The following is a 12,445-nucleotide window of genomic DNA, read 5'->3' on the forward strand; positions in this document are numbered from 1 at the left end:
TACCCAGTAGTCCACTCAGCTCACAAATTGTGGAGAGATTGTCAGCAGGCCGACCTCCTAGCATTAGTGCAATTTCCCTCACTAGCAGCTTCTAGCAGTAGACTGCTAGTTGCCTCTAGGAATTGCGCAGTTTCTGCTGCAAATGACCCAATAGCCAACTTCCAGTTCCCTCTAGGAATTGCGCAGTTTCTGGTGCCAGTGTCCCAACAACCAACTTCCAATTCCCTCTGAGAATTGCACAGTTTCTAGTGCCAGTGACCCAGGGACCAATTTCCAGTTCCTTCTAGGAATTTGGCAGTTTTAGTTTTCAGTGACCCAACAGCCAACTACTGATTTCTTCTAGGAATTGTGCAGTTTTGGCTACCAGTGACCTAGTATCCAATTGCAAGTTCCCTCTGGGAATTGCGCAGTTTTGGTTTCCAGGCTCCCAGGCAGTTCCTCCCAAAATCTGTGCAATCTCTGCTTGCTGATCCTCCTTGCAGCCTAGGCAGTTCCTCTATAAAATTGCGCAAATTTTTCCTTCTAGCCCCTACTGCCCATTCGTTACAGAAACTATGCAGATTCTGCCTACCTTTCCTTCTTGCAGCCCAGAATGTCCCTCCCAAAATTTGTGCAATTTTGTCTTCCGGCCGAGCCAGACCTCGTGGATAGTGACTGTCGACTTGGATTGCCCATCTCCATTATGCAATGACTCTTACACAGTTTTCATCAGCAGTGCCTGGAGCCATCATCCTGCTTTGCAACCTTGCAGCCTCTCCCAGTCACCTGCATCTGAAATGATCATGTTTCATGGTAGACTGGGAGGTTTTAGATTGAATGTCATCTCGTCATAAGTGACTCCAGGCATAGGTACACTAACAAACATGTCACGACAACGAAAGGGATGAACGAAGGGAGCACATGCAGAAGGACAGGTTAACTAATGGACGAACGAATGATGCATGTGAAGAGATGTGCTTGCAAATGGATGATCATGAAATGATGTGTTCACGGATGAACAAACGAGCAAACATGCAAGATGTGATCATGGATGGACGAATGGACGAACATGCACCTTTCATGAATAGATGAGCCTGTCAAGCCTTCCAACATGCAAGCAAGGAACAACATACCAAAGCTTCATCAAGTGACATGCACCTTTCATGAACAGATGAGCCTATCAAGCCTTCCAACATGCAAGCAAGGAACAACATACCAAAGCTTCATCAAGTGAAACAAATACCATCGAAGACTCCACACACTTTTCCATGTGGAGGTGAAGCTGTGATACACCATGAAGATACTCATCACCCAACAGCACTGTAGCTCGACATGCACTCTAGCAGTAGCACGAATGTACCAACACTTTCTTGTCAAGTCATGTCGTCCACATCCCTACTATGGGTTATGTTTTAAATCAATGTAATGTAGTGTGGAAATCCAACAGACCCATTTGTTGTACAAAGATTCATGCAAAGTCGAAAAGTCATGGAAGTCAAACAGTCATGAGGGTAGTCGAACAACCACAAGGGTCAGTTTCACCCTTGGCTATAAATGCCCCCTCATTTGTACATGGAAAGGAATTTTTTACCTCATCTCCTCCCACACAGCCAAGAGAGTCTGTAATATTTCCTTTGAGGAGTAAGTAATGGCTCAACGCCCCATGCTCGGGGTTAGTGATGTATGGTGTAACAATGTGTCTTGGAAATTTCACTTAATTCAGAAGCCCGCTAATAGGCCAACACGTTTTCACACATGCATTGTATCTATTGCAAGAAGAATCTTTAACACTTGTACTACAAGTTGCTTTAACCTATGTTCTACATCTGAACTATTTCATTTGTTGTAATACATAATCTATTAATGGAAATGTGTTGTATATGCTGTTAACATTGTCTCGCCCATGTAAACTACTCTCTCAGACATCATACAGACCTTTCACATAAAACTTGTTGTAACAACCATTCCACTCGTGTGGACTCGTCCGCTAAGTGTTGTACGTGTTATCTTACCTTATGTGTTGTGACTGTCACATCTGTGTGGACTGCTCCTCTAGAAGCTGTGCACATCCTATTGTGTTGTGCATTCCTAATTGAGTTGGGACTTCATCCCAACCAACTTGGGACTCACTCCCACCCTCTCCCTTTACAGTGAAAGAACTATTGACACAAGTCACACTTACACTCACTAGGCATGTGAACCTCACTTCTCAAAGACAAAGTAGACCACTCTCCTATGCTGATAGGCAAGAGTTGAGGTAGATCCCTAATACAATGGCAGTCGGGCCATCATACCGGATGGGACTCCCACACCAAACGGTGTGAGGTCTAGTTGGGACTTCATACCAGGGTGATCCCCTGAATGTTGGCGGGTCCAACACCATCAACAAGTGGTCAATCCTTTTTTAATGCCCTATAATCGATATACATCTACTAAGTCTCATCCTTATTTGGCACAATGATGATGGGTGATCCATATGATCAATTACTTGGTCGAATGATACCATGTTCTAGTAGTTGTCAAAACTATTTCTTCACCTCAGTTTCTTCTATAATGAGCTTCTTGCATAGCCTAATGTTTGGTAATGGGGTGTCAGGAAATATTTAGATCTTTTTCTTAACTTCCCTCTTGGGTGGTAACCATTTAGGCACCTGGAACACATCCTTTTATACCTATAACAAATCATCTAATTGTTGTTGTGATTTCTTAGTAGACGCCTTGAAGGGTGACTTTTCTCTCGGTAATTATGCTACATATTGGTTTTTCTCTTAAAAATTTAGTAAAACATACATTTTTCTAGAACTGATAAATTTCTTGGATTGGTCGACACTTACAACTAAAATTTTGTATGTTCCCTTATATCCATTGATGGTGAAAGATTTTTCATCGTTGATGAGGTGGTATTGGTTGGCTCTCCACATGAATATTGCATCCCACATATACATATGTGGACTTCCAAACACCACTCCACATACATCAAGGTGAAATGCATCTAGTTAGACTTCATCAATAAATCAACATTGATAATAATGTAATTTTACATTGTCTTGTTACCTTTATTTTTGCATCCTTATTTATCTATCCCAATGGATATGGGCATGGATGATCACAAACTTTAAATTTCAATTTTTTGACCAACTCTACTACAATGAGATTAATGCGTGATCTTAAGTTGAAAAAAACATTAACCTTTGTCTTCTTGACCTATACCTTGATGTGGAAGAGTCTAGCCTTTTCGTTCTCTTCCTATTGCTGAAGGCTACTCAAATTCACATAATTTTATATTCATTTATAAATGATCTTCTCATCCAAGTCTGAGTGACTTTTAACCTATTTGCTCGAATCAGTATCCATGAGATTCTTCTTCTTATTACCTTTATTTTTGTTCTCTAGGTTAATAATTGAATGCAACTTCCAAAATTCTCCTCTCTATCACTATCAATGTTACAATGCTTGCAGTGGTTGTTGGGATCTTTGAACTGGTGTGTTATGGTTGTTATCTTCTTTTCATCCCTTTTAATTTCTTCTTCACCTCAGAATAATCCCAGAGTTCCTTCTACTTCGAATCACTTGATTTCCCTTTCCTCTAGCTAATGTTCTCTAGCTATTGTTCCTATACACAAGCATCGTCCACCAATCTAGGTTTGGAAAGAATCACTTAATTCCATAGATGAATATGTAGACCTCCATATAATCGAGGAGTACGTCTAGGTTCTTTGGAGAGATACCCAACATTATGGCCATATTTATGACTATGTGGTGTACTCCTATACACTCTACCCCTGCTTCTTCCTAAAGTAATGCCATCAGATCCATAGGTCCTCTACATAACCAAAAGGGTAAAAATGTGACTTTATGATGGTTTTGAAATCATCCCACTTAGTCATTAGAGTATATCCCTCCAACCTCAAATTCTCTATGTGGATTTCCCACCAGGCTAGGGCATTACCCCTCTAATTTCAATTGAATAATTGAAATATTTTTTTCTTCCTCTATATATGAATGTTGGAATAAACTTCTATTTTGCTGCAACTAGTGATTTAGCTTCTAAGTGTCAATCTCACTTTGATACAACTTGATGTCAACCTTTGCTACCATTTTGAATAGGGAATATGAATGGTTCATGGAACTCAAACTGGGTTGATCCTTTCAACTTCTTTCTTAAGCTCCCTCTCTAGATCTTCCCAATGTGTCGATTTCCCATCTAATATGACCTTCATATTAGAAGCTCCATCATCTTCGAACAATTCAAGTTTATTGGTTAGGGTTGCCATGAGAAGGATCACATTATAATTTATATGTGACTTGTGTTTCTAGTCATGCAAACCTCTCCTCTATGGGATCATGAGGGTTATTGACATATTGGTCAGCTATGGTTGGGGTTGTATGAATTTTAGCTTAACAGATCTTGATCCCCTACAAGTCCCCAAAATATACCCAAATAAAATTTCTATAATGTCAATATGATCTGTACACTGTCTGTGGATATTCAACTAGACAATTCATCACATCATATCCACTAAAATTTAATTGAAAATCTAAAATCTACGCTATGAGGGTTTATTTCTTCTTAGATTTCTAGATCCATTAATTATTGTTTATTGTGTATGCATGCAAATTATTATTATGTAGAAAATAGAAAACAATTAAATAAAACTCACAAGCGACAAATTAATAGAAGATATAATTTGGGAAATCATTTTAAGAGAAAACCTAATTGGAAGACGATGTCACTCTGCTCTTTTTCTCTGAATGGAAAATGGATGCAAATATAAAGAAGTGAGGCCCATGGCCCATGGACTACTACGATATACAAATCCTCTTTGTTTTCCCTATCCCAATCCACTCTCGGCTACTCTGCTCATTTATCGAACAAAATGCACTCAAATAGAATGGAACCCCTTTTCCTCTTAATGACCCGTTTATAATACAACTCGAAAACCTAATAGTGGTCAAGTTTGACTCCTTCAAGTCTTAACTAGAGTTATAATAAGTACTCTTCTAGATTTTTCTTCATCATGATCACTTGACTAGCTCCTTTTCCATGAATAATGGGGGTTGACATGACATCCTCATAAATTATAATGGTCAAAACAGGAAGGTCAACTTTTGGGTGGCATAAATTTTGCATCCAGACTCTAATTAAGGTGATTATTGTGCCATCAGAAATGAATCTATGTTTAAAATAATGTGAATGGGTGCATGATTAATTAGAAAAAGTTTATCCCAAAAAATCATTTGATGCCTCAAACCACTACCAAAAGTTTTCGCACCTCGATTTTCCAAAATTTGAACCACCAGTGAAAATGGTTATGTGAGCTAATTCCTCCACATTTTCCAGTTTAAAAGCATCAAATGGATGAAAAATAATATAATAATCAAATCCAAATCAATGGTGTTGGAATGAATAAGCTATAAGGGGTTCCTTTATCGACAATCTCTAGGTTAGGCCATACATAAGTGATCTTGCTCAAAAAGGGTTTCTTGGACAAAGGTTTATGATGCAAATGAGGCATATGTCCATTTTCCATCAAAGGAGTTCTCTCTTTATCAATGGCATGAAGTTTGATAGCCCTGTTATCATACACAATATCAATCTCATAAGACTCAAGCCATCATGTATAACTTCCCTCTAAAATCCTTGAACTTCGAGTCAAATAGTAATGTTGGGTCTACATCTTTAAATTTCTTCTCCTTAATGAGATTATCTGGGCACTGAGCTATTTAATGTTTTACTATTAATATTTGGTGCAAGGCATCTTGGCGAGGTTCATTTAATTCGTTGATTTAGAATAGCTGCTATTGAACTTTAGATAATTCCATTCCAATTTTTACAACAATTATAAGTGTCTAGATCATTGTTTCAATTGGAAACAATACTCTCCTTCTGTATACCAGTTCATATGGGGTGTAGCTAGTAGTAGTCCTCCATGTTGACTTGTAGACCTATAGAGTTTCAAGGCATTTTCTATCCTAATCATTGAGTTGTAATCTAACAGTCTTAGTGACGATTGTCTCAAGAATTTTGTTTTTCCCTCTACTTTCCCATTGGCCTAGGTGATATGATGTAGTAACCCTGTGTTCGATCTTGTATCTTACAATCAAATATTCAATGAAAATTGAAGTGAATTTAGTCCCTCCATCAATAATTATCTCCCAAGGTATCTTGAATTTGGTGAAGATTTTATCAAGAAATTTTGCTACTACTTTCTCAGTTTTGATTGTGAGTGCCTTGGATTGTATTTTCATGTATTCTCTATTTTTTGTATTTTCTATATTACATGCATAAAAACAATAACTTAATAAATCCAAGTCTAGGGAAAATAACACTCATAGTATAGATTTTGGATTTTGAGTATAACTTTTTTATCAGATCTGTGGTGAGGTGACGAACTGACTAGTTGAATATCCAAGATAGTTTATGGATCATGCTCTTAGTATCTTTTTGCAATACTTTGTGTCTTTACAAAATCTAAATTCTTCTTAATATCATTTAGCATCAAACTTAGTGGCAAATTGATTATGTTTTTTAAAGGGTCATTAACTTGATTCCCGCATAACAAATTAATTATACTTTATGTTGGTAATAAATTAAGAATATATATATAATTTAAATTTTCATAATAATTCTTTTTTTTGGTAAGTGATATATCACTTGGATTGGGGCTAATATATCACCTAGATTGGGGCAGGGAAACGATAACTTCACATCAAGGAGTGTCCTAATAGAGTACCTAATCACCATCTATGCAATACCCCATAAACAATATTTTTATTTTTATTATTATTATTATTATTATACTTAATACTCTATTTTCTATATTTTCTATATTACATGCATAAAAACAATAACTTAATAAATCAAAGTCTAGGGAAAATAACGCATAGTATAGATTTTGGATTTTCAGTATAACTTTGTTTTATCAGATCTATAGTGACAGATTATCTAGTGAAATATCCAAGATAGTTTATGGATCATGCTATTAGTATCATTTTGCATTACTTAGTGGCAAATTCATTATCTTTTTTAAAGGGTCATTAACTTGATTCCCACATAACAAATTAATTATACTTTATGTTGGTTATAAATTAAGAATATATATATATATTGGTATTGGTAAGCTTGGCTACATCTTTATCATATCTAATATATCACCCTGATTGGGGTGGGGAATTGAACCGATAAATTCGCATCAAGAAGCGTCCTAAACAATACCTCATAAACAATATTTTTATTATTATTATACATAATATTTTATTTTTAGATATAAGCCTTTCGGATTAATCACATTGTTAGGATTTGGTAGACGTTTCGAACCAACTAATGTGGTTCAACTAATGTGGTTCATCAGGATAAGGTGAGAAACCAATGTATAAATAGCATTGATGCATCATTGCCCACAATTAGCCGTTGGTAACTTAGTTAAATTTCTTTATTTAAGAATTGGTGGTAGGGAAATATTTGTTAAAATAATATATAATTAGTAAAAAACTAGGTGTTGTGAAATAATTAGATATAAAATATTCTCTTTCAAAATTATCGATTTATATAAAATAATTATTTAATATTATCACTATATATAGTATTATTCATTAGGGGTTGACTTATTCCCATTAAATAAAAAATATACTTAGTTGAAAACTAATTGTTAGGAATAATTCAATTTAAAATATTTTATTTCAATATATTTAATAATTATTTACTAATATTATTATTATCAATTTTATAGGAACATTATTTGTTGGAGGATGGATTATTTCCCTTAATTAGAAATATAGCAAATTTAAATTATATAGAGCTAGAGTTATAGGTTAAGAATTGTAACCAGAAAAATATTAATAATCTATAAATTAAAAAAAAAAGTTCCATCATATATATTTTTAGTTGTATTAACAAAAACTAGTAATATTGCAACAAACTTTTTTAGAAAGAGAAAGGTCAAGAGGAAAAATAAAATAAAAACTAAAACCTTAAAAAAAAATAAAAAAAAATAAATAAATAAAAAATTGCTAAAACGAAAAAAGAAATTTATATTTTCATTTTCAGTTCTAAATTTTTTAAGTTAATAATATGGTTACCATGACGACTTTGTATATCTCAACCTGCCAATATCATAGTGTTTAGAAGAAACCAAATACCGAAAAATATGGAGTGTACATGAAAAAAACCAGATTCCCCACGCTAAATGATATAGCCCCCCATACTAATTCTATATATGTTATACAAATATTTTGGTTTCTGATTTTATATGTTATACAAATATTTAGGGTTTCTGATTTTAACAAATTATGTTGATCATTATGAAAATTAATGACTTCGAAGTCATAATATTCGCTGCAAGCTATCTTGTGCAAATTCAAACTCCTTGGAGGTTTAATTCGGATACTATCAGTGTTAATCAGTTATATGATGGAGGTTTTAGTGTAGAATGGCAGGGGGTTACAACTTCGTTTGTAGCCCATCTTAGTAAAAGTGTGCAAGAAAATTTCATTCAATTTTTCATGGATAATGTTTAGAGTTCCATGATAATGTTTACAGTATTCTGGAGAAAACTGAGATAGTATTTACATTTGAAAAATCATAATTAGGTTTCGTGCTTGCAACGACCATGAGATGTTCTCAAATGGTGCCACACAGCATAAAAATATTCGGATGAAAAAGGCCCCATACATCTTATATTATATCTGCATCTTCTAGAACAATGGCTCGTTAGGTCTGAATATCAATTTAGTGTATATCTCTGAATGGCAGAGCATTGCATTTTATTTGGCCATCATGGTTAGGGAAAAAGATGGCAAAATAGAAAAGCATCAATCAATATTAAATTATGTAAACCAGTAGGATCTGGCCATTGACTTTGGGGTTGCCCACTGAACCCCAATTTACAATGGGAATCTGGATTTAGGATCTGGAAGCTATGTCGTTTATGGCTGGTAGCACCTATTTATTCATCAGCGCTGCAATACTCTCTCGCAAACTCACCCATCTATATTTTTTTGTAAGTTATTCCATTCCTGTTCCATGGGTTCCGGGCTTTTGTTTCCAGTCATGGCCATCATCGTCATCGTCTCCCTGCAGTCTGCTGCAGGTGAAAGTGAGACCAACATGGTGTTCTACATGCACGACAATTTGAAAGGGAGCAACCTCAGTTCCTTTACAGTTGCTGGATTAAATGGCTCTTCTTCAAGCCCGGGCAAGTTTGGAACCGTCATAGTTATGAGCGATATCATAACCAAAATTCCTGGCTCCGAATCTGCCTCTGACAATATTGTGGGCCGAGCGCAAGGAACGTACGTGAACACAAATCTGGTTACCGGACTTGATTTCTTCATGGCTTTCACCGTTATCTTTCAGAATATGGAGTACAACGGCAGCACTTTGGAGTTGCAGGGAACCGACAGGTTTGATCAACCGCAGTGTGAGTATGCGGTTGTTGGAGGGACGGGCAAGTTCAGATTTGCGAGTGGCTATGCGGTTGTTACAACGGAATCCAGTTACGGGCCCAATGCTGTTCTCAAATTCAACACCACCTTTCTTCTCCCGTAGTGAAACCGTTGTGAAAAAGGTTCTTCTAAGTAAATAAGGTCATTGTATCACAAATAATGGCGTTTATGAAACCTTGAAAGTGGGTCTCCATAGCCTACAACAAGGTTAGCCAAAACTGTTTAGATACTTGCAGAATTAAAATGTTTACATTGTTGAAATATAAAAATATGAAGTAACGAGTGTAATGTTCAATTAGATTGTGACAGGGAACAAGTATAATGTTTCTTGTTTCTAGATATAGGGGAAAATTTATTTTGTATTTACATTTATTAAAGAGAGATGATAGATTTTTTAAATTTTAATTTAATTATTATTAATTATTAGATGGATGGTAGAGATTTAACTTCTATGGAATATGTCAAAATATCTATAGTAATATTCATAGATCAAAAGTTAATATTTATCTCCAAATTAATTACGTTTTTTAAATAATTTACCTCAAATTAATTAATTAAACAAAATGTAATATCAACACTTGTCATATTGAGTATATGGTATTGATAAGCTATAGTAATGGTAATGATTCCTCAAATTAATTAATTAAAAAAAATATAATATAAACACGTGCAATATTGAGTATGTGGTATTGATAAACCATAGTAACAGTCATAATATTGTAAAAACTATTTACAAAAGCTATTAAATTTTATGATAAAATAAAGTAAATTTCTACCATTAAGAGTAACTTTTATATTAATTAATTTTATAATTAATAATAATGATAAAAGTTTAAAATAAAATCATAATTTTTATGATTTTTTAAATCAAAATAATATAAAATTTATGGTAAAATAAATATTTTACTTATCTATATTTACTAACTATTTAATTTATATAATTATAATAATAAATATTTAATCAATTTTAAATATATAAATTTGTTACACAACCATATCTAAATACTTATAAGAAAAACTCCTTAAGACCGCTTCCTACCACCATTACTTACAATAAAATAATATATTTTTTATTCACAAGTACAATATCCTACATTCATATAAACACTTTTGAATTTTTCATGTATTCCAATTGTTTTAATTTTTGTCAACTCATTTCTTATATGTTTCAATAGTCTTTCACAAATTGATCTGTGTGTAAAAAAATTCTAGTATATCAATAACTCGTGATCACCATTGCATACAAGTAGATGTATGCTCATATCCAGAGGCTGTATCCCCCAAATAAGTCAAATCATAATGCTTTAATAAACAATATCTATATTAAGATAGATGGGACAAGGCAGTCAAATATGATTCCAAAAGTTTGATGTTTTTTTACCATGTGAGGGATCCTTTTAAGTTTGAAGAACAATAACTACAATTATTTTTATAAACTTGGATCACCATTGCATACAAGTAGATGTATGCTCATCTCCAGAGGTTGTATCCCCCATATAAATCAAATCATAATGCTTTAATAAACAATAAGTATATTAAGATAGATGGGGACTTTCCAAAATTTTGATGTTTTTTTACCATGTGAGGGAACCTTTTAAGTTTTAAGAACAATAACTACAATGATTTTTACTTTTACATGAAAAATATAACTTGGAAGGAAACTTTGATTTCTATATATCAGTGCGTATAAATCAAAAGTAATGCTTCGTAACCAATAAATATAAAACCAAATTTCATTTGAAAAAACACTAAAATATATAATATAGTGAATAAATTTAGTTATTTAAATTAAACTGTTATTAAAAATAAGTATTAATCAATAATAAACATCAAAACAATTATTTTGTTATATATATTATATTATTAAAATTATAAAAATCATAAAAACTAACTAAATTATAATTTTATTTTAAATTATTATTATTTATAAAAATAATTAATGCATAATTTAAACATATACACTTTAAAAATATATATGAAATAAGATTACATGACTTTACTATGAAGATTCTTAATTAATAAATAAAATTTCTTACAATACCATGGGCTAATATCATGACTTATCAATACCATGTCCCTAAAAAGTCATAACTCAATTCATATGACACTTGTTCATATCACATTTTTTTTAATTAATCAATTAAATTAAAAGGGTTAAAAATGCATAACTACTTTGAAGATAAATCTCAAACATTTGATTTGTGTATACTACTAAGAATATTAATGTTTCATGATATTAAATCCATATCATCCACTTAATAATTATTGATAATTAAATTAAATTTTGGAAACCATATTCCAAAATAGACATAGCTATTAACCAATATGTACTATAAATTAACAAATAATTTCAATACACTTTATGACACTTATTTACTTTTATCTTATGTGTATAACGCATTAATTCCAAAAAAGTGATCTCAAAGGCTACAATCCAATTTTTACAACCAACTACATATGTATTTTTAATAGAATTATCTGATACTCGTTGTCTTATCTTTTAACAATAATCTAATTTTAACCATAGAATTTTGAATTTAATATAATATATGAAAATAGAAAAGTAGCTACAATAGACATTTTTTTACGGGAAAAACAATTTCAAGAAAGAATATGATTTTTTGTTATTTAAAATGCATTTTTGAACGCATAAACAAATTCAACACTCCGAAAAAACCCTCGAGGCACTTGAATTCTATATATTAAACAACTTAAACTCAAGTTTCTAAAATTAACCAGAAAAAATGTTGTGAAAAAGGTCATTTCGTATACAAGTTAGGTTACACTAATATGTTTAAATCTAAAATTTTAATCAAAATAGAAACACGTGAAATACAATTCCCAAGAAAAATTACCTAGCCAACGTATTAATTTAATTTCAAGCATGAAGTTTAGAATTTAAAAAGTTACATTAAAAAATGAAAAAGTAACTAAAGTTATTTCCAACTAAAATATGTTAAATTTTAAAATTTTAATAAAATGAGGAACATGTGAAATACAATTCTTAAGAAGAAAGTACCTA

At 32.7% G+C, this 12,445-nt stretch overlaps 1 protein-coding gene across 1 annotated transcript; it reads left to right on the forward strand.

Moving 5' to 3' along the window:
* The first annotated feature begins 8,967 nt into the window (after window positions 1-8,967).
* On the forward strand, window positions 8,968-9,722 carry LOC149155780 (dirigent protein 11-like). Its single transcript, XM_089441529.1, has one exon. The coding sequence runs from the start codon at window positions 9,002-9,004 to the stop codon at window positions 9,524-9,526; it is 525 nt and encodes a 174-aa protein (XP_089297655.1). The 5' UTR covers window positions 8,968-9,001; the 3' UTR covers window positions 9,527-9,722.
* The last annotated feature ends 2,723 nt before the right edge of the window (window positions 9,723-12,445 follow it).

This window comes from Pinus tabuliformis, chromosome 9, assembly GCF_031772625.1.
Source record: "Pinus tabuliformis cultivar Carrire ecotype Pingquan chromosome 9, CPIR1, whole genome shotgun sequence".
Lineage (NCBI taxonomy): Eukaryota > Viridiplantae > Streptophyta > Pinopsida > Pinales > Pinaceae > Pinus > Pinus tabuliformis.